The sequence below is a fragment of the Stenella coeruleoalba genome, assembly GCF_951394435.1.
Source record: "Stenella coeruleoalba genome assembly, chromosome: 10".
NCBI lineage: Eukaryota > Metazoa > Chordata > Mammalia > Artiodactyla > Delphinidae > Stenella > Stenella coeruleoalba.
The window spans coordinates 14,013,139-14,035,004 of record NC_137156.1 but is presented as its reverse complement, the minus strand read 5'-3'; the positions used below and the strand labels follow the sequence as shown (position 1 = coordinate 14,035,004).

General features: G+C 40.7%; 1 protein-coding gene across 7 annotated transcripts in view; it reads right to left on the bottom strand.

Annotated features, from left to right (window-relative positions):
- KDM1B (lysine demethylase 1B) overlaps window positions 1-21,866 on the bottom strand; it is a 55,633-nt gene that overhangs the window by 12,419 nt on the left and 21,348 nt on the right. For all 7 annotated transcript variants that reach the window (XM_079935530.1, XM_079935528.1, XM_079935529.1 and 4 more), the window contains 9 exons: window positions 20,553-20,757; window positions 18,608-18,792; window positions 15,861-16,037; window positions 15,408-15,482; window positions 12,130-12,267; window positions 11,063-11,234; window positions 8,175-8,302; window positions 7,035-7,166; window positions 6,562-6,636 (listed from right to left, as the gene is read on the bottom strand). In XM_079935530.1, the coding sequence (XP_079791656.1) occupies window positions 6,562-6,636; window positions 7,035-7,166; window positions 8,175-8,302; window positions 11,063-11,234; window positions 12,130-12,267; window positions 15,408-15,482; window positions 15,861-16,037; window positions 18,608-18,792; window positions 20,553-20,757 (1,287 nt within the window). The remainder of the gene's footprint in view (window positions 1-6,561; window positions 6,637-7,034; window positions 7,167-8,174; window positions 8,303-11,062; window positions 11,235-12,129; window positions 12,268-15,407; window positions 15,483-15,860; window positions 16,038-18,607; window positions 18,793-20,552; window positions 20,758-21,866) is intronic.

Genomic DNA, 21,866 nt, shown 5'->3' with positions numbered 1-21,866 from the left:
TACAAAAACAAACCCAAAACAATTAAGAAAATGGTAATAGGAACATACATATCGATAATTACCTTAAATGTGAGAGGATTATATGCTCCAACCAAAAGACACAAGTTTGCTGAATGGATACAAAAACAAGAACCATAAATATGCTGTCTACAAGAGACCCACTTCAGACCTAGGGACACATACAGACTGAAAGTGAGAGGATGGAAAAAGAATTCCACGCAAACGGAAATCAAAAGAAAGCTGGAGTAGCAATTCTCATATCAGACAAAATCGACTTTAAAATAAAGGCTGTTACAGGAGACAAAGAAGGACACTACATAATGATCAAGGGAACTATCCAAGAAGAAGATATAACACCTGTAAATATTTATGCACCCACCATAGGAGCACCTCAATACATAAGGCAACTGCTAACAGCTATAAAAGAGGAAATCGACAGTAACACAATAATAGTGGGGGACTTTAACACCTCACTTACACCAATGGACAGATCATCAGGACAGAAAATTAATAAGGAAACACAAGTTTTATTTTATTCTATTTATTTATTTTTGTGGTACGTGGGCCTCTCACTGGTGTGGCCTCTCCCACAGGCTCCGGACGTGCAGGCTCAGCGGCCATGGCTCACGGACCCAGCCGCTCCACGGCACGTGGGATCTTCCCGGACCGGGGCACGAACCCATGTCCCCTGCATTAGGCGGACTCTCAACCACTGCGCCACCAGGGAAGCCAAGGAAACACAAGTTTTAAATGACACAATAGACCAGATAGATTTAATTGATATTTATAGGACATTCCACCCCAAAACAGCAGATTACACTTTCTTCTCAAGTGCACATGGAACATTCTCCAGGATAGATCATATCCTGGGTCACAAATCAAGCCTCGGTAAATTTAAGAAAATTGAAATCATATCAAGCAACTTTTCCAACCACAACGCCATGAGATTAGAAGTCAATTACAGGGAGAAAAATGTAAAAAACACAACACATGGAGGTTAAACAATATGTTACTAAATAACCAAGAGATCACTGAAGAAATCAAAGAGGTAATCAAAAAATACCTAGAGACAAATGACAACGAAAACACGATGATCCAAAACCTATGGGATGCAGCAAAAGCAGTTCTAAGAGGGAAGTTTATAGCAATACAATCCTACCTCAAGAAACAAGAAACATCTCAAATAAACAACCTAACCTTACACCTAAAGGAACTAAAGAACAAAACCCAAAGTTAGTAGAAGGAAAGAAATCATAAAGATCAGATAGAGATAAATGAACTAGAAACGAAGAAAACAATAGCAAAGATCAATAAAACTAAAAGCTAGTTCTTTGAGAAGATAAGCAAAATTGATAAACCTTTAGCCAGACTCATCAAGAAAAAGAGGGAGAGGACTCAAATCAATAAAATTAGAAATGAAAAAGGAGACATTACAACAGACACCACAGAAATACAAAGCATCATAAGAGACTACTACAAGCAACTCTATGCCAATAAAATGGACAACCTGGAAGAAATGGACAAATTCTTAGGAAGGTATAACCTTCCAAGACTGCACCAGAAAGAAACAGAAAATATGAACAGACCAATCACAAGCACTGAAACTGAAACTATGATTAAAAACCTTCAAACAAACAAAAGTCCGGGGCCAGATGGCTTCAAAGGTGAATTCTATCAAACATTTTGAGAAGAGCTAACACTCATCCTTCTCAAACTCTTTCCAAAAGATTGCAGAGGAAGGAACACTTCCCAACTCATTCTATGAGGCCACCATCACCCTGATACCAAAACCAGACAAAGATACTACCAAAAAAGAAAATTACAGACCAATATCACCGATGAATATAGACTGAAAAATCCTCAACAAAATACTAGCAAACAGAATCCAACAACACATTAAAAGGATCATACACCATGATCAAGTGGGATTTATCCCAAGGATGCAAGGATTCTTCATTATACGCAAATCAATGAATGTGATATACGATATTAACAAACTGAAGAATAAAAACCATATGATCATCTCCATAGATGCAGAAAAAGCTTCTGACAAAATTCAACACCCATTTATGATAAAAACTCTCCAGAAAGTGGGCATAGAGGGAACCTACCTCAACATAATAAAGGCCATATATGACAAACCCACAGCAAACATCATTCTCAATGGTGAAAAACTGAAAGCATTTCCTCTAAGATCAGGAACAAGACAAGGATGTCCACTCTCATCACTATTATTCAACATAGTTTTGGAAGTCCTAGCCATGGCAATCAGAGAAGAAAAAGAAGTAAAAGGAATACAAATTGGACAAGAAGAAGTAAAACTGTCACTGTCTGCAGATGACATAATCCTATACATAGAGAATCCTAAAGATGCCACCCGAAAACTACTAGAGCTAATCAATGAACTTGGTAAAGTTGCAGGATACAAAATTAATGCACAGAAATCTCTTGCATTCCAAAAACTAATGATGAAAAATCTGAAAGAGAAATTAAGGAAATACTCCCATTTACCATTGCAACAACAAGAATAAAATACCTAGGAATAAACCTACATAAGGTGGTAAAAGACCTATACTCAGAAAACTATACCACTGATGAAAGAAATCAAAGATGACACAAACAGATGGAGAGATATACCATGTTCTTGGATTGGAAGAATCAATATTGTGAAAGTGACTATACTACCCAAAGCGATCTACAGCTTCAACGCAATCCCTATCAAATTACCAGTGGCATTTATTACAGAGCTAGAACAAAAAATCTTAAAATTTGTAGGAGACACAAAAGACTCCGAATAGCCAAAGCAGTCTTGAGGGAAAAAAACACAGCTGGAGGAATCAGACTCCTTGACTTCTCACTATACTATAAAGCTACAGTAATCAAGACAATATGGTACTGGCACAAAAACAGAAATATAGAATGGAATGGAACAGGATAGAAAGCCCAGAGATAAACCCACACACCTATGGTCAACTAATCTATGACAAAGGAGGCAAGGATATACAGTGGAGAAAAGACAGTCTCTTCAATAAGTGGTGCTGGGAAAACTGGACACCTACATGTAAAAGAATGAAATTAGAACACTCCCTGACACCATACACAAAAATAAACTCAAAATGGATTAAAGACCTAAATGTAAGACTGGACACTATAAAACTCTCAGAGGAAAACATAGGAAGAACACTCTTTGACATAAATCACAGCAAGATCTTTTTTGATCCACCTCCTGGAGTAATGGAAATAAAACCAAAAATAAACATATGGGACCTAATGAAACTTAAAAGCTTTTGCACAGCAAAGGAAACTATAAACAAGAAGAAAAGACAACCCTCAAAATGGGAGAAAATATTTGCAAATGAATTAACGGACAAAGGATTAATCTCCAAAATATATAAACAGCTCATACAGCTCAATGTTAAAAAAACAGACAGCCCAATCAGAAAATGGGCAGAAGACCTAAATAGACATTTCTCCAAAGAAGACATACAGATGGCCAAGAAGCACATGAAAAGCTGCTCATCATCATTAATTATTAGAGAAATGCAAATCAAAACTACAGTGAGGTATCACCTCATACCAGTTAGTATGGGCATCATCAGAAAATCTACAAACAACAAATGCTGGAGAGGGTGTGGAGCAAAGGGAACCTTCTTGCACCGTTGGTGGGAATGTAAATTGATACAGCCACTATGGAGAACAGTATGGAGGTTCCTTAAAAAACTAAAAGTAGAATTACCATATGACCCAGCAATCCCACTCCTGGGCATATACACTGAGAAAACCATAATTCAAAAAGAGTCATGTACCACAATGTTCATTGCAGCACTATTTACAATAGCCAGGTCATGGAAGCAACCTAAATGCCCATCGACAGATGAATGGATAAAGAAGATGTGGCACATATATACAATGGAATATTACTCAGCCATAAAAAGGAATGAAATTGGATCATTTGTAGAGACGTGGATGGACCCAGAGACTGTCCTACAGAGTGAAGTAATTCAGAAAGAGAAAAACAAATATTGTATATTAACGCATATATGGAGAATCTAGAAAAATGGTACAGATGAACCGGTTTGCAGGGCAGAAATAGAGACAAAGATGTAGAGAGCAAATGTATGGACACCAAGGGGGGAAAGCGGCGGGGGGGGTGGTGGTGGTGGTGGGATGAATTGGGAGATTGGGATTGACATGTATACACTGATGTGTATAAAACAGATAATAAGAAAAAAAAAAAAGAAAAAGAAATTTCTGGCTCTAGAACCATGTTACCACTGTCACAGTCAGGAGCCATTACTACGGCTACCAGCTCCAGAAACATGCCACTTATCGAACAAGCTGCACCAGCAAAAAGGATACCTCATGCCCTGGCTCTTGACTTCCAGGTAGTAAATGAGTGGATCCTGGGACCTCTAATGTTCCGGCTGTGGAAGAACCCAACATCTAGACCATTTTGCTTGGCAGCAAAGGCAGCAGAAGTGAAGCAAAAGCCATACCACACCTCCCAAGTCTCATGCGAATACATCTGACTGGCTGGACCCAATTCATATTTAGACCCTCGGCTGCAAGGGAGACTGGGAAATGTGTGTGTGTGTACGTGTGTACTTTCCATCATCTGCAGTACAGGATAACACAGTTGGATGGGAAAGGAGCTGAACACCAAGGACCATATCGACTGCTACCCTCATCAAAGATGTAGTCTATTGAAACCCCAACTCCAGGATCACTGGAAGTTCAGAGCTCTTCCTGTGATTTTGTCACTATTTTCTGCCACGTGAAAATTTTATAAAATATAAAACATGTTCTCTCTCCTCAATGTGGTTATAGATAATAGCCACCATGCAACAAAAAGAAAAAAAGAAAAAAAGGAACAATTACACTCTTGGGTATATAAGACTATAAGTAAATAAGATCTAGATGTTTTCTTAATGACAAAAAAAAAAAAAAAAAAGCTTTCAGAAACACACAAACTCAGGTAAACAAATAGGCAAAAGATATAAACATACCCCGGTAAGGAACTAACGCTAGGTCTCAGTGGAAGCAGCCTAGACTGAATTACAGTTTGTTAAGTGTTTATCGGTGTATGCTGTTGGGTTGGAGATCTTTCACTTATAAGCTGGGGAAGCTTTCAATTGAAACTCTGTGATTTGCGCTGACTACTAAAAATAAACACATTTGCTTTTCGCATTTCAGAGCAGGCTTTGAATCACAGCCTGAAACTATGTTCTAATTATTCTAAAGAGCCAGAATACAAAGAAAGAAAGCAAATATGCCTGGTCAGGGTCAGGCAGAGGGTGACCCAGCAGGGTAAGCACACCTAGCATGTTGTCCTGGATGCAAAGAAGCAAAGTCACAAAATACCAGACGTTGAGCCATCAGCCGACTTCCAATTTTATAAGGTGATATTAAAAAAATTTTTTTACCACCAGGAAGAATGTTAGATATTAGCCTGATTCTCACCTGGGGACTCACAGATAAGAACACTGTTGCCCAGTGGTTCTTAACTCTGGTCGCATGTTGGAATCACTTGGGAAGCTTTAAAAATACGACCAGATCAATTCAGCAAGAATCTCTGCAGGGTGGGGCTTGGCAAGCTTTCTTTTTAAGCACCTCCCAGGTGATTCTAAGGTGCAGCCAGGATTGAGAACTACTGCTACTCCAAAGCCTATATGACCAATACTCACTATCCAGCTAGTAAATGGCAGGAATAATGTGAGGAAACATCCCCCTGGGCTCATACACTCTACCCCGTCTTTCCCATTTGACAGGCAGTCCTTCATTTCTGTATGAATATCAAGGACTGTGAAATGTTGTTTTAGCTAGCTGAAAAGCATAAAACACAGCTAGTTTAGGAACTTATGATGGTTCATCAATTACACTTTTTGGTAATCACTTCAGACATAACTAAATTTAAATAAATCTATGGGGTTTATTAATCCCCCTCCACCCCCAACACTTTATTTTCCAACACTACAGAAATCTCAGTGTGATTTCATAGATCACATTACAGCACCTTTCACTGTCCGCCTACTAAAGCTGTTTACAAAAAATTCAAATGATATAAAAGTACTTCTGCCACTTTCCAGATAAAAATGCAGAGTGTTCTTGAGCTGATTTAAAAAAAGTTTCCATGGTACAAACACAAAAAACACCACCAACTTGGAAACCACTGAATTACACAAAGTAAAACAGGTTTTTAAAATGCAGGACTTCTCAGAGCCTTTAATGTGCTCTTATTTAACCCTGAACTTAGACTGTAGTATATAATACTTTACAAACTAATTTGGCCAAGTTTTCTTCTCTTGTCAACTCTCAGAACTAATGTACCGTAGAACCCACTCTGAGAAACACTATTCAGAATTCCATCTGCCATGAATCTATATAGTGTTTGAATAATTAAATCTGATTTGCATATCCATACACAACAAGTAGAGATACAGAGCTCTCCAGAAATCGAACAAGGCTCTGGGCAGATTGCCAAAGGCAAACTGCTTGGTGGAAAACACTGGTCTCCCTTACTCCCAGGCCCCTGGCAGCACCTAGTGGAATCACAGCACTTACCTTTTGTGCTGTACACTCTGTCCCATCTGTAGTGGTAACTTGCACTTCATCTCCAGAATAATCAATACTCTTCACCTGCTCAAGAAAAGCAGTTATGAAAAACATAATAAGGGACGGAACCATATGATCCAGGATCCTTTCCAATTCTCTTATTATGGGAGTTTACATTTCCAAGGCCATGGCGAATCACTTCCTGGCATTCAGAGAACTAAACAACAGGTATTGCTACTTCAGGGAACTCTCACTCAGCCCCTTGATTATTAATGAAAATGCATCTCAGCCACTATTGTTTCCAAACAGCAGCAGCTACCTCGTCGACAAGGATAATGTGACTGATCATAGTATCAAAAGTATTTGCAGACACTGGCTGAACATCAGAGCAGGCACCTGTCTCCTGTGTAATCCACGTGCCCCAAACTTCACATTCTCCAAACACCACCAAACCAGAGCCTCCCACCACTGTGGACACTCACTGGAGATCTGAGCCGAATGTCCAGTCCCTCTGCCAGTTTTTCCAAGATGACGGAGTATCCGGGAGTGAGGAGGGTGTGGTCACCGGCAAACTGGGCAAAGAATTCATTGTGGTCCCAGGAGCGAGCAGACACCTGGGAAACATCAGGATAGGTTGGGAAACAAGAGGTGGTGTAAACCCTGGAGCCTGCACCTGAGGGACAAAAACAGGAGCCCCAAGGTGGGAAAGACCACCTCAGGCCAGAGGGCAGAGGGCAAAACAGAAAGGTGGGGGGGGTGGGGCATGAATAGATAAACCCAGGTGGATACCGCTGCCAGGGAAAGGAGATCTCTCAATAAAGCACAGGAAAGCTTATTTTGGAACAAAAGGTAGACGTGATTTGGGCATGGGTACCACTCCCTGATAAAAATGAAAGGTGTATTATACATCAACAACCCTGGATAAGGAGAATTCCATGAGAGGAGAATTGCATTCAATCAAATCCATATATAAATATGCCACCTAGATGTCTTCAACATGGAAATTCCACAGACACTGAAATGCAGCATGATTTTGGAAAAGTGTGATTCCAATTGCAAAGAATCACCAAATGGAAACATGAATTGTTGTCCCTGCCCGCCCCACCAAAGAGGATTATTAAGTGAGGGGTCATCCACAGAACCGCTGTTCAATGTACAGCATATCCAAGTATCGAGATCACAGTTGGTGACATGAATTAGGCAAGTTTAAATTTATTTTAGCAAGATGAACAGATCCTAATTGCAAAGATGCTCTATTCTGGTTTCTTAGGAGCAGTGTTTTCAGCCCACAGTTGCACAGAAATGGCTCGAGGGCCCCCAAGGAGGGCAAGGGGAAGGCAAGGACACTGGCTCTTGCCGCCTCCCTGACTCAGCCCAGCAGCCCTCCTGTATTCAGGTTTACGGACTGGGTGTCTTCACAGGTATGATTTGAAGACAGGTTTCTCTTGCTTTAAAAATTTTTTTTTCCAAAACCACTGTGGGTTTCATATACTCTAAAGTCCTGGTGTTTGATCTTTTAAGCAGCAGACCCATTGTTCCCCGTTTATCCAGACCATCCCAGGCTAAATATCTCAATATATAAAACACACACATACACAGAAACAAGCATCTTCAAAGCCCACCTGATGGAGGCTGCTGCCACAGGCATATTCCAGGTTACTGAGATGGAACTGAAGGACCTCCTCCTCCAGCTCACTGAACTGGATTCCAGACTCGTTAATAAAAGCTTTGTAGATCTCCTCTATCTTTTCTGCAATGGGAATGGAGCAAAGCAGAAAAAAAAACTTTAACATTATTCTCGAATTCCTTATCTTTTGCGTTCCACCTCCTTCAACCTGCAAGGCCCCAAACTTTCGAAGACCTTTCCCAGGTAAACTCAGGGGGAAAGAGCATCTGTCTTGATAAGGTTGGTTTCTCTCAGGAAGTAAAAGCTTATCTTAATGGGGAACAAAACTATGCAGGTTCTATGTCTTCAACCATGTTTCATTTCTGCTTAGTGGAGAGACTATTTCTTCTTTTGCTCAAGATAAAGGAAAAGTAACCCTTGCACATATAAAGACAGAGAGAGGATTCCCACTCCCTTTCTGGTCCTATTGCCATCACCTTAAAGTCAAGTTCTTATAACAGCTCACCTCAACTAAGAGACCTATCATAGACTGACTACTGGCTATCTTCTCTCCCAAACATTCCAAATAGTCCATCATGGACTCTCATCATGCCAACCCTCTGGCTCAACACCTTTAATTACTGGTTCTCCATTGCCTATGTAATAAATTCCAAAAACCACAGCCAGACAGTGTTAGCACATTTTTAGCCTTTCCAAAGACAGCAAACACCACCTGTCCACTCACAGGCTCTGCTGCACTGCTGCTCAATCTTTTCCTGGAAATGCCAACCCTGCAAAGTCTGCTACTACCACGCCCCTCCCTGGAATGCCCTCCCCACCCCAGTCCCATCCGTCCTTTACAGACCAGCGTCACCTGGTCACTACCAGCCTCAGGAATCGCTCCTTGGTTATCAACCCCCAGCACTTATCTATCCCATTCACCTGGAACTTCGTTCCAATGATTGGCTTAGATTCCTTTTTGCGGGGGGTGGGGGAAGGCTTGTGCCTGACAAAGTATAAGAATCTTAGCACAGGTTACTTCTTTATAACCTTCCCAGTGGTGACAACCACCCCACAGATACATTGCAGTCTCAAAGCTTCTATAAAGTATTGTGCACATGCTTGACTAGAAACAGAACGGAGCATCAGTTAACTTTTCTTTTTTTGACAACTCAAGGTTCTCATTAAAATGTTCCATTCTTATGTTAGACTGTAGTATGGGGATGTCTGTGGCACCTCTGTGCTAGGCTTTTGCCCCTAGACCACTGGGCTTTTTTCCACTTTTAATACCTTTTTGTAGCAATCCCATTCCTGCCTCCTGCTATGTGGTTTCTATTTTCCTTTCGGTTTCGTAGAGGTGTGGGAAGAACCAAGACTGCTAGAACAGTATAAACAGACTGAGAGAAGCCTCAGTGTGATCTCTACGTAAATAACATTTAAAAGCTTTTAGTATATTTGCTTTGTGAAATTCACTCTAGCTTCTTAGTATTTATATTTTTGTCTTTTCAGCTAAATGCTAATAAGGTGAGAGCTCAGACAGCTGAGATAGGGCTAGGCAGGTTCTAATTGTAACCTCATGGAGAGATGTGCATACTATTATTGAAGCTTTTCCAAAAATATACTAATGAGATGAAACAACTACTTACACAGTAAGTGTTGCTGATCCTCCCTTAATAACTTGTTTTAAGTAAAGCCAAGACAAAGCAATATTGTTAACTTTTGTATTTGGTGGCCCTGAAAGAATTGTAAAGAAAAACGCCACCCAGCGACTATCACACATGTGCAAAAACACTAACCAGATTCTGACAACATAATGCAAGTACGCCTAGTCGCTGTCTTCATTTCCAGAAAATTCAACAACTCACCACTTGGTCTGGACACCACATTTGGTTAAATGTTCCCTGTCAACCCCAGTTAAGTTTCTAAAAATGTTCTGTTACGGTTTGTCAGTCAACACTTACTAAGGGCGATTAGAATGTGGGTTGGTCTCAGAGGCGAAGAATTGAGGTCGCGGTGGGGAGGGCGGGGGGCGAGGGGGGTTGGCGGCGTGGGGCAGGCGGGGAGAGAGGATAAAAAGAGGAGACAGACAGTCCCTGCTCTTGAGAAATGTACCCCAAACAGAGACAGAGTGTATTCCAGGATGGAGACTTGAGACCCCTTGCACAGAAACACATAGCTGAAGCAAATTAATACCCTGCCAATTGGATTCAAATGCTCGTACTGTAAGAAACTCCGACATGCTTCCAAGAATTACAAGTGAATACATTCAGGTCATGAAATTGTAGGTTAAACAAATATCAATTTAAGAAGCAATATAGTAAGATCTCAGCGGGCGCCCGCAGGGAAATGAGCTGTTACAGTCAGGTTTTCTAAAGGGTGAATATTGTCCATTTAGTACCAAAGCCTAAAAACTTTGAATTAAAGTTCTTAAATCATAATACAGAGTCTTGCATTCTTAAACAAAATATACTGGAAAAAAATCTTAACCTACTGTCCAAAGAAGAAAAGGAATCCTTTCACACAGGAACTCTTATCTAGAAGAGTCATTATGTGGTGGCTTGTTATTCACATAGAGCTTACCACATGCTTCCTTAAAAGTAAGCTCTTCTGGGAAATTGAAAATTAAACATTTAAATAATTTTCTTAAACACTGGCTATTGTGTAAAGAATTATGTGTGCGTATGTGCATGCGCGCGCACACACGCACACACACACACACACGCATCTAAAGGTCCCTGAGGCAGTTCTGCTCCCCTCTGTGGAATGGTCAGTTCAAAAGGAACGCTCCTGAGGACTATTCTTGTTGCATCCATCCAGGCTTGTGGATGAATGATGCTACCGCTAATCAAGCTCAGGTTAGAATGAGACTCAGATGGAACAATCAGAACACCATTCTCCCCATACCTCCTAAAGGGACATCTTGGAGCTGAGTCTTATCCTTCCTCCACTCAGAGACCACATCCAAGAGAGCATTAAAATGAAAATCCATGCGCTTGTCAATAGTGGGGTCAGTTATTCTTCCACCTTCCTGAATTAAGTCACATCTTTCTCCAAATTTATGCATGCTGATGCCAAGCTTCAAAATAATAAGAATAAGAAGGTGAAAAGTTTTCCCTGGAAAAAACAGGTACAGGTTCTAAGCTGAAATCAGACAGAGCTCTCATGGAGAAAAGGGTCTAGGACCTCTCAAAAACAAATGCTGATTGGGGAATGGCAGCAAAGTAAGGCAGTGAAAAACCAGCATGGAATCTGCGAATGTCAGCGTGCCAGCAACAGCTCCTATGCCACGCCCTCCACAGCTTTCCAGCCAGTATTTATCAATGTTTCAGACGCTAGAGCTGTGCACCGCCTCTCTCTGCTCTGACATCCTATTTCCTCTGTGGAATCTCATGTGAAAGAGCACACAAACACACGAACGCTCACAGAAGTTGTAATTGAATTGACTGTCAATAAATAGTTCAGAAAAATCCTTGGGCCTACCATAGGTCTTCAAAGACACTAGGTAGGTTTGCCTGATGAAAGATTTGATTCTCAGATAAACAATGAATACTTTTTTTTTTTTTAAGATAAGTATGTCCCAAATATTGCATGCAAAATATCCCGTGTAATATGTGGGACATACTTATACTAAAAAAATGATTGTTATTTATCTGAAAGTCAAATTTGAGTGGGCATTCTGTAATTTTGTTTGCTTAACCTGGCAACCCTAATCAAGTGGCCTGCGAATAACGCACAAATACAATTAAAGACCTTGGGGCGGGGGGGGGGGAATATTTTAAGTCCTCTAGTTCCACCTTCGCAGAAAGGAAGAACTATACTTGTTGTTATTTACTTTTCAGAGGGCGTGAGGGGGCAAGAAATCATTTTGGGGTTGTTACATATTATTTAGAAGCATATTAATACTGCACACAAGCAAACTGAGACCATTTTTTCTTTTCTTTATCTACAATACAAATCTTAAAGAAACCCACTTGTTCACACATTAGTGCTACTGGGTTGTTAATACAGCCGTTGACAATCTGGGCTCCTCGTCCCACTGTGACGCCTGTGAAAGACTTATCATCCCACACTCGGCCTCCAATTCTGTCTTTGGCCTCCAGGACAGTCACCTAAAAAGACAATCAGGGAAGCTGAATAGGATGCAGTATAAATGTACAGTGACATTGTTAAATGAGTTTCATATCCGGTTAATGTATTATTATATTATTAGAGAAACAACTTTAAAAAGAGGGCAGTGTGCATATGATCCAGGAATCCCACTCCTGGGCATACATCCAGACAAAACTATAATACAAAAAGATACATGCGCCTCTATATTCATAGCAGCACTATTCACAATAGCCAAGATATGAAAACAACCTAAATGTCCAACGACGAATGCATAAAGAAGATGTGGTACACATATACAATGGAATACTACTTAGCCATAAAAAAGAATGAAATAATGCCATTTGCAGCAACATGGATGGACCTAGAGATGATCATACTAACTGAAGTACGTCAGAAAGAAAGACAACTACCATATGATATCACTTATATGTGGAATCTAAAATATGACACAAATGAACTTATTTACAAAACAGAAACAGACTCACAGACACAGAGAACAGACTTGTGGTTGCCAAGGGGGAGGGATGGACTGGGAGTTTGGGATTAGCAGATGCAAACTATTATATATAGAATGGATAAACAACAAGGTCCTACTGTAGAGCACAGGGAACTATATTCAATATCCTGTGATAAACCATAATGGAAAAGAATATGGAAAAGAATGTATACATACCTATATGTATAACTGAATCACTTTGCTGTACAGCAGAAATTAACACACTGTAAATCAACACTACTTCAATAAAATAAATTAAAAAAAAAAGAGGGCAGTGTGAATAGGAGCCCAAGTAGATGTTAAAAACAAACAACGCAAGCTCTAGCAAGGAGTAAGTGAGTGGTCTGCTGGAGAAGCCCCTCAAACTGTTTCTTCTCAAATCCCAAAATGATAAGACTGGATGAACTAGCATGTGAAATGCATATTGAAAGCTTTTATTAAATAGTATTCCATAAATTAAAAGGCACTCTTAAAAACTAAGTTAGGGGCTTCCCTGGTGGCACAGTGGTTGGGGGTCCACCTGCCGATGCAGGGGACACAGGTTCGTGCCCCGGTCCGGGAGGATCCCACATGCCGCGGAGCGGCTAGGCCCGTGAGCCATGGCCGCTGGGCCTGTGCATCCGGAGCCTGTGCTCCACAACGGGAGAGGCCACAGCAGTGAGAGGCCCGTGTACCGCAAAAAAAAAAACTAAGTTAAAGAGGTGGTTTTGTCCTATGAAATATCTGTGTCTGTAGCAAAATTCCTTTAGCATTGTAAACAGGCCTTAACTTCCCTATGACTATTATTAAAAAAAAAAATCATATGTCATTATATCTAAGTATGGCCTCACAGGCTTGGCCAAAGCAGGTTGGTCCCACCACACCCAGACCGTTTTATCTCCTCCAAATTTCTGATGCTGGTGGTGGTGGGAGCTGCTCTCAGGTGGACAGCCCCGTGGCTCAAAGAGCTTCACTGCCCTTGGTTGTGGTAACTGAAAATGTGAATCCTCTTCAGGGCAAAACCAGTCCTTTCATTTCTGGATCCCTAAAAGCACTTCTTCAAATTGCTCCAGGAGGTTCCCCGAGCTAAACATCTCTTAGGTTAGGAGTCTACTTCCTAACCACGAGGGAGTGGGGTGACCTCCCCAGGGTCTCCTTAGAGAAAGGGGAGAATAACAGAGGTCCCCTAAATATGCTTCTTCCTTGGACCTATATTTCTCATTTTCTCCAACTAGAAAGGCTACAGCTTGTGATTCTCCCCTCCCCACCTTCTTTCTCTGACTTCAGATGAACTCAGAACCATCCGTTTCTAGTTTATTTTAGTCTATAAGAGGAAGGCTGAACATTAAAGACAGCACCCCTCCTAGACTTTGGCTAGGACTAACCTTCCTTGTAACATAATCTGTGGGTTTCCCAAGTGAAAAATGAACAAGAAACCTTGGCCCTAATATCTAATGCTGAAATACATAAATGACCAATTAAAACACCTCATAGCTTAATACCACTTAGACAATATTTTGAAATGCAAACAGACTTCTTATACATTCAACTCAGATTCTTCTGTTTTGTCAGCAATATATATAAGAATCCAAGACGTAGGTCTTGCATTCCACCAAAAGGAAAACCTCTTAGGCAGAGCCACTGAAAACTTTCTCATCGCCGAAACTCCTCCAGCAGAGAAAAACGTTGTGAAAAAGAAGTTGTTTCTTTCAGCCAGAGAGAATACAGCGAAAGACTAATTCAATTCTACCAAACTGATTTTCACATTTGGTTTAATGGAAGACCAAAGTCCTTGCAAAACAAGTTTTTAAAAAAGGAGAAATGAGTCAGACATAGCAAGTCCCAGAAATTTGGAAGATTTGAATGAATCTAATGGAAATTAGATACTGAATTGCACAATTTTTGTTTTTTTGTAATCGTCTCTATTTTGGCTAATTTTGAACAATTAGAATAAGGCAATATCCTTCTCCTTGGGGAAGAAGGATACCTCAAAAATATACAGTACTTTAAAAGTCACATAATTCTGTCTTAACCCTGGATTAACTAATTCAATCCTGCTTCCAAAAGCAAAGATTGTTTGTTTTCAAAGTGTGATTTTCATAAGAAAATGTAACTGGATAGTTCATTAACTTTTATGCAGGAAATGGTGCATTTCCAAGCTGCTATTTGTTGTCTCAAACTATTGCAGAAACAAGGGCTTTTTCTTCACTGCTGTGTCAATAATGACATGTCAAGAATTTCTGCTTTTTAAATTTTACTTTTTATTTTATTTTTTGGCCACACCACATAGCATGCAGGATCTTAGTTCCCTGACCAGGGATCGAACCCGTGCCCCCTGCAGCAGGGGCGCAGAGTCTTAACCACTGGACCACCAGGGAAGTCCCAAGAATTTCTGCTTTAATATCATCTTAGAGTCTCTTGAGTCTTGCCCATCATAGTCTAAAATCCTCTCCAAAGCTGCTGGAGTTTCTATTTCCTCTACCTTTCTTCAATTAAACCAATTGCAAATTTTGTATCTTTTCTAGGATCTATTGTAAAGTTATAAAGATATAATGTATTTAGCATTCTTTGCTAAAATCAGGAACTAGTTTCCAAGTCTTAGAACATTCGGACCAAAGGAGCAGTTAACCATCTGTTTCCGCCTCCATGTCCCCCAAATCTTACCTTAATTCCAAAGTTATGCAGTTGCCTAGCAGCTGCTAATCCTGCTGGACCAGCTCCAATAATGATGACTGATTTCTTTAACAAAAAAAAAAAAAAAAAAGAAAGAAAAGAAAAAGAAACAAAAATCCAATTAGAGCAATGGAAACAATGTAATAGAAGGTACTAGCTGCTGAGCAACGTTCGTTCATCTGTATTTCCTTGATGTCCTGTCTGTACAAGTTATTTCCCTGAAGAATACATTAGTACTTGTCCTGAGTCAGCCCTTCCTCCTTTCTACCGCCTAGAGGAATAGTGATTGATATTCTCTTCCCTTGGAGAAATGCATATTCTACAAAAGTCTTGCCTTCTAACTTTTATAGTGCTTACGGGAGTTTTACTTGTATTATGAACATTAGTGTACTAGCATTTATCATGACCGATGGTGGTGGTATTGCTAGAGCTACAGTCACCTACGTTGTGGTAATCTTTAGGAAGAAGATGCTGGTCGGTGCCGACGGTGAGAACTCCTGTGTTGATGAGACCTTTCCTCGTCATAAAATAAAGTATCCTTTCCACTTCCTGAACACATCGGATGCGCACGAGACCCCGGACGATGATGTGAGGAATACATTTCTGAGGAGTAAGAGCTTCCTGTGTTTGGAAATAAAACCAAACTGTTAAAACCAACCAACCAACCAAAAACAACTCTTGGTTCCTCAGAAAGTGAAACGTAGCATTACCGTATGACCCGGCAATTCCACTCCTATGTATTTACTGCAAAGAACTAAAAACATAGGTTCAAAAAAAATTCACAGCAGCACTATTCAAATTGCCAGGACAACCAAGTGTCCATCAGTGGATGAAAGGATAAAGGAAAGGTGGTCTATCCATACATGGAATATCATTTGGTCATAAAAAGAAATGAAGTGCTGATGCATGCTACAACAGGAATGAACCTTGAAAACATTATGCTGAGCAAAGAAGCTAGTTACAGAAGGCCACGTATTGTATGATTCCGTTTATATGAAATACCCAGAACAGGCAAATCTTATAGAGACAGAAAGTAGTTGTCAGAAGCTGGGGGAAGGGAGGAATGGGGAGTCTCTGCTTAATGGGTGTGAAGTTTCCTCTTGGGGTAATGAAAAAGTTCTAGAACTACGTAGAAGTGATGGTTACACAATACTGTATACATATTTAATGCCACTGAATTATCCATTTTACAATGGTTAAAAGGGTAAAAATGGTAAATTTTATGTTGTGTGTTTTACTACAATTAAAAAAAAAAACAACCTCTCCAGGTAATTGGAATCCATCATTTATCACTAAGATATAGTAAGACCAAAGGAAGGTCTGCCTGGCGAAGGAAAAAAAGGAGAAAGGGACAAAAGAAGCACATAGCAATCTGCATTTTATCACCTAAGTTTCCCCTCGCAGAGAATGACTGACCCGAATGACTGACCCAGGAGTGTGGAGGCAGACCATACCACAAATATATTCCTGATTCAATAAGTCACACAACAAAGGCCATTACAGAAACCCAGGATGCTGCTTGCACTGGCAGCAGAAAAAGCTGGACACTCATCACTGATAAGACATGGGGGGAATGGACTTAGGAACTTGTTAAAAAAAAAAAAAAAAGACACTGCCTTTCTCTTTTCACCCCAGCAGCTTTGGCAAGGCCTTGGTCTGTTTCAAAGATTCAAGAGTAATGTGGCCTCTGCCCAGTGTCACGAAGTTAGAACAGGCTTGGGCCATGCTGGCGGTGGCGGAGTGGGGAGAGGGCCCACCCTGGCCTTTCCTCTACTTGTCCCCAAGCCCCAGCTCCAACAGAACCTGAACACAGGAAGATGACTATATACTCAAAATGTGAAAGAAATAACACGTACAGCATTGGCTTGGATTGCTGCAGAAGATTAAAACACGTGTTGGTATTCATGACGTTAAAAAAAAAATCACGATGAAAGATCCCGCGCCCCGCAAAGAAAGATCCCGCATGCCACAACTAAGACCTGACGCAGCCATAAAAATAAAATAAATAAAGATTTAAAAAATCATTTCAAAGTCTGACCCCTTTAAAGCAACCATATTTGAGTTTTCCCACTAGAGTATTAAATAGATACAATACTTGCTATCTTATTACAAATTAAAATAGATCCACACTGATAAGTGGAGGATTTGTTTTTTTTATAAGATTCTTCTCCTGTATAAGTCAAATTTCAAAGTCAACTAAAAAGAAATGGGAAGAAAAATGAACCCAAGGCTGTTTCTGAAAAGTGCATCTTCACAACTTATTTACAGGAAATTCTGACCAGTTTTGTTTAGTTCAGCAAATGTTTATTGAATACCTCCCTCAAGCCTGCTGGAGAGGAAATGAATAATTCTACCTTGTCCAATCCACTCACCTGGGTGTAATTCATATAAACTGCATTTATAGCCAAAACTTAATCAAGTCATCTCAGACTGGAGTCTAATCCAGTGAAATACCGGGTTGGAACCGGAATATCTTTCTTTAACCAAGATTTCTTTGGCAGTCTTGTAAAATGTTCTGCATTCAGCAGGCACTCAGATAATTGCAGAAGAAATTAATAAATTGGAAAAAGACTAGCGTCAGGAAAGCCTCTGCTTTAAAAAGAAAACAAAACTCGTGGTCCCGCCCTGCCCACCCTCTAATTTATCTTCATCCCTTTCAAGGTGGGCACTGTGTGAGGGCCCTAACATTTATTCAGTCCCAGCAAAAAGCGAATCGCTGGTCTCAGATGCTTGAGGATAATCAGGTGAGTCAGAATCCCTGCCCTCGAGGGGTTTATAATCCAATCTTTAATATTTTATTCTTTTTTCTCCTGGTATTGTCACTGGAACTCGTTGAACCAAATTTTGCACCATATAACTAGAGAGTGAAGAATTCTGATGACACATGGTCTAAAGTGGTGGTTCTCAGGAAGGGGAGACTTTGCCCCCATTTGGCAATATCTGGAGACATTTTTGGTTGTCACAACTGGGGGAAGGGGGTGCTATGGCATGTGGGGAGTAGAGGTCAGGGATGCTGCTTAAACATCCTATGATGCAGAGGACAGCTCCGACACAGAGAATATCCACCCAAATGTCAGGAGTCCTGAGGTGGAGACACCCGGATCCAAAGGTTCTGTCCACAGTCAAAGCAACTTCTCTCCTTAACAGAAATCTGTGTCCATGTGCTGCTGGCTAACACACCCTTCACTCACCTTGCAGTTAGTGTACCACAGGGCAAGGATGAGGTTCCTCAGAGCCAGGTACATGGTGGGGTCTCGGGAATATTCTGGGAACTCATAGAGCTCGTCCAGCTCCATCACGTCTGGCCTCACGCACAAGGCTTTGCCGCACTCGTTGGGCTGGTAGAAAGGCTGGAAGTACCGGTTCATGCCTGGAACTGAGAGAAGACACAGAATGGGCAAACCTCACAAGCTGTAAATTCTAAATCTGGCTAAATTGAAGAGCAAAAAGAAACCAGAAAGGAAAGCCTAGACAAGCTCCCCAGTCTGTCCTACATAAATATTTCCACTTCCTCTGTCCAGTTAGACAAAATAGGCGTGAATTAAACAATTTTTTTTTTCCCATTCGTTCTTCAAAAATTCAATTTCTGTGGCATGGAAATTTTTTTTTTTTTTAATTTTTTGGCCACGCCACACAGCACGTGGGATCTAGTTCCCCGACCAGGGATCAAACCTGTGTCCCCTGCATTGGAAGGACGGAGTCTTAACCACTGGACCACAGACCAGGGAAGTCTGGAATTTTTTTTTTTAATTTTTTACTGTGGTTAAAAAAAACACGTGCCATAAAATTTACCATCTTAATCATGTTTGAATGTTACCATTCAGTAGTGTTCAGTATACTCACATTGTTTTCCAACAGATCTCCAGAACATCTTCATCTTGCAAGACCAAAATTCCAAGCCCAACTGAATGCCAAGTCCCCATGGAAATATATCTTAAAAGCAACTTTTACTGGAATTTTTCTGATTATAAAATTAATAGGTTCATAGAAGTAAATAACAATCACTAACTACTGATAATCCTTGAGCGGTGTTAACATTTAGGAGTATAGTCTAACCTTGGTTCTGTTTCTATGAATAGAGAATATAAATATAACTGATATTTTTTCTTACAAAGCCAGAAAAAAATGCAATAAAAAGGCTGTTTTTCCTACCTGCTTTTCAAGAACAGTGTCCCATGTCATTAAATATGACTTCAATGGACATATAATATTATCCTATTTATTATTTAACCACTGCCCTATTGCTGGGCACTTAAATTTCAGCCAATTACTTCACTATTATAAACAATGCCACACAAATCTTTGGACTTACTTTTGATAATCTTTGATAATTTATTTAGGATAAATTCCTACATCCAAAGAACATCTATTTTAAGGTTTTTGATTCATGCTGCCAAATTGTCCTTCATAAATGTATACACTAGTGGTATCTGAGTTGCCTGCTTTATTCCTCCTTCATTAATACTGGGATTTATCACTTCAGCTTTGATTTTGACCACACCTGCATTTTTAGAGGGCCCAGTGTTATTAGTTAAAAACCTTAAGATAGGGCTACAATGTCAAAACCTACTTGCACCATCAAAGATGAAGTTTGTTAGTGTGCAGGAGATGACCTACAATTCTTGCTTGTACACCAAGAATTCTGATGGAGAATTTTAAAGATCCCTTTAAAGTAAATGGTTATCAGTCTGCCTGCCTTGACCTGAAGTTTTTCCAAGAGTGGGTTGTTTGGCTGAGATTAGCAATGGCATAATTAGAAGCAGAAAGACTCGGGGAGAAAAAAGAAGGGTGGCTCATAGGGTCAAAACCTTCTTCTGGCATGTCAGAGTGAGTAGGTATTATCATCAAATTATGCAGCTATCCAACTTTCAAAGAAATGCTCGTTGAACTCCGTAGGCATGATTCCTGGACCAGTGTTACAGGCTTTCCCACTGACTGAGGGCAAAATTAACTGTCCAATATATACAAATGATACGAGTGATCCACAGTGAAACCAGATCCGTGAAATAATGAGGTGCTTTGTAGCAAGCTGCACACATTAAAAAAAAAAATCTTTTCCGTTCTGCTCACCCACATATTTCCAGGGCAAGGGCGGAGGGAGGAGGGAAAGCGGGGAGGGCCAGGACCAGCTCTCACCCAGCACACAGGGGACTGCCTTGGAGTGCTCCAGCTTCCCAGGACTGGCATCGCTGGCCGTGCGGTGCGTGCTGGTGCAGGACGGGCTCATGCCAACGCAGTCGGGGTAGTAGGCAGAGAGCAGGGGTGCTGCCACGCTATCTTTCAGCAAAGGAGGTAGGATGAGCATGGAGTACCACCAATGGTTGGAAACTTCCGACACTCTCTGCAAGGGGGCAGAGCAAAACGAAGAGGGACAATGGCAACCAAGAAATGTACATGCAGATGGTTCTCGTCGTGTCATCCATTCTCATTCATCCTTAACCCTTCTACTCTGCCTTCTCCCACTCCATAGTCCTAGACCAGAGTTCTGCACAGGAAGATCAGAAACAAAAAATGCCTGATGAGACCTGGAGAGAATGTTTCCTAGGCCGAGTTTTTTCAGATCTTCAGCAACGGCCTCCCCCTTTCCCTCCCTCAAAAAACCCCACCAACACCAGGTAAGTCTTAAAGCTACCCCCACTGACTCTACCGCAAGCCCAGGTTTGTTTGAGTCTGACATGAGAAACTTATTTCTGTTCCGTAATCATTTATCGCCCATCCCTTCCCCCTTTTAACTGAGGATCTAAAGATAACTGAAATTACAAAATTCAGCAGAAAAAACTATTCTCTGGAGTAGCAGTCCAAACAGTACTGCTTTTTGCCAGAGGCTACTAAAAAAACTTCAGAGGGAAAAGTACATGACAATCATCAAAATAAAATGCTCCATGTAGAACTGAATTGAAAAAGCTATTTTCAGTCTTAAAATATGTGATCATATTCCAGAGATGATTTAACATACGGAGCCATTCGATCAAAGCAGCCCCGTGATGACTAACTATTGTGATAAAAATAAAATTTACCTGGCTTCTAAAGCGAAACTGCCACATACCCTATGTTAGGCAGCCTTTGCTACACGTGATCTTGAATGTACGCTCCAGGAACTCTAGGAACCTGGTAGAGGAGAACTCTGGGCTCAGGGACCCTCTGATGCTAGTTATCCAGGCTCCACGCAAATGCCACCTGCCATCAAGCAGGGGTTTGTGATCTCAAGATGCATTTTATTTGCCCTTCAAAGTCCAAATCTGGGGCAAGCATTTTTCGGCTTACTACAAACCCTAACACCCCCCATAAGTTACTCCCAGCTGCTACACACATTTATTTTACTTGCCCGGCCCGTGAAGGCTTTTCAGTTTGCAATCTTTGTCCTCAAGGCTTGTTTTAGGTTTGGCTACCCTTGAGCAGCCTGTGCTGGACCAAAAAGAAGGAAAGCTTCAGTTCCTTCTCCAACACAGC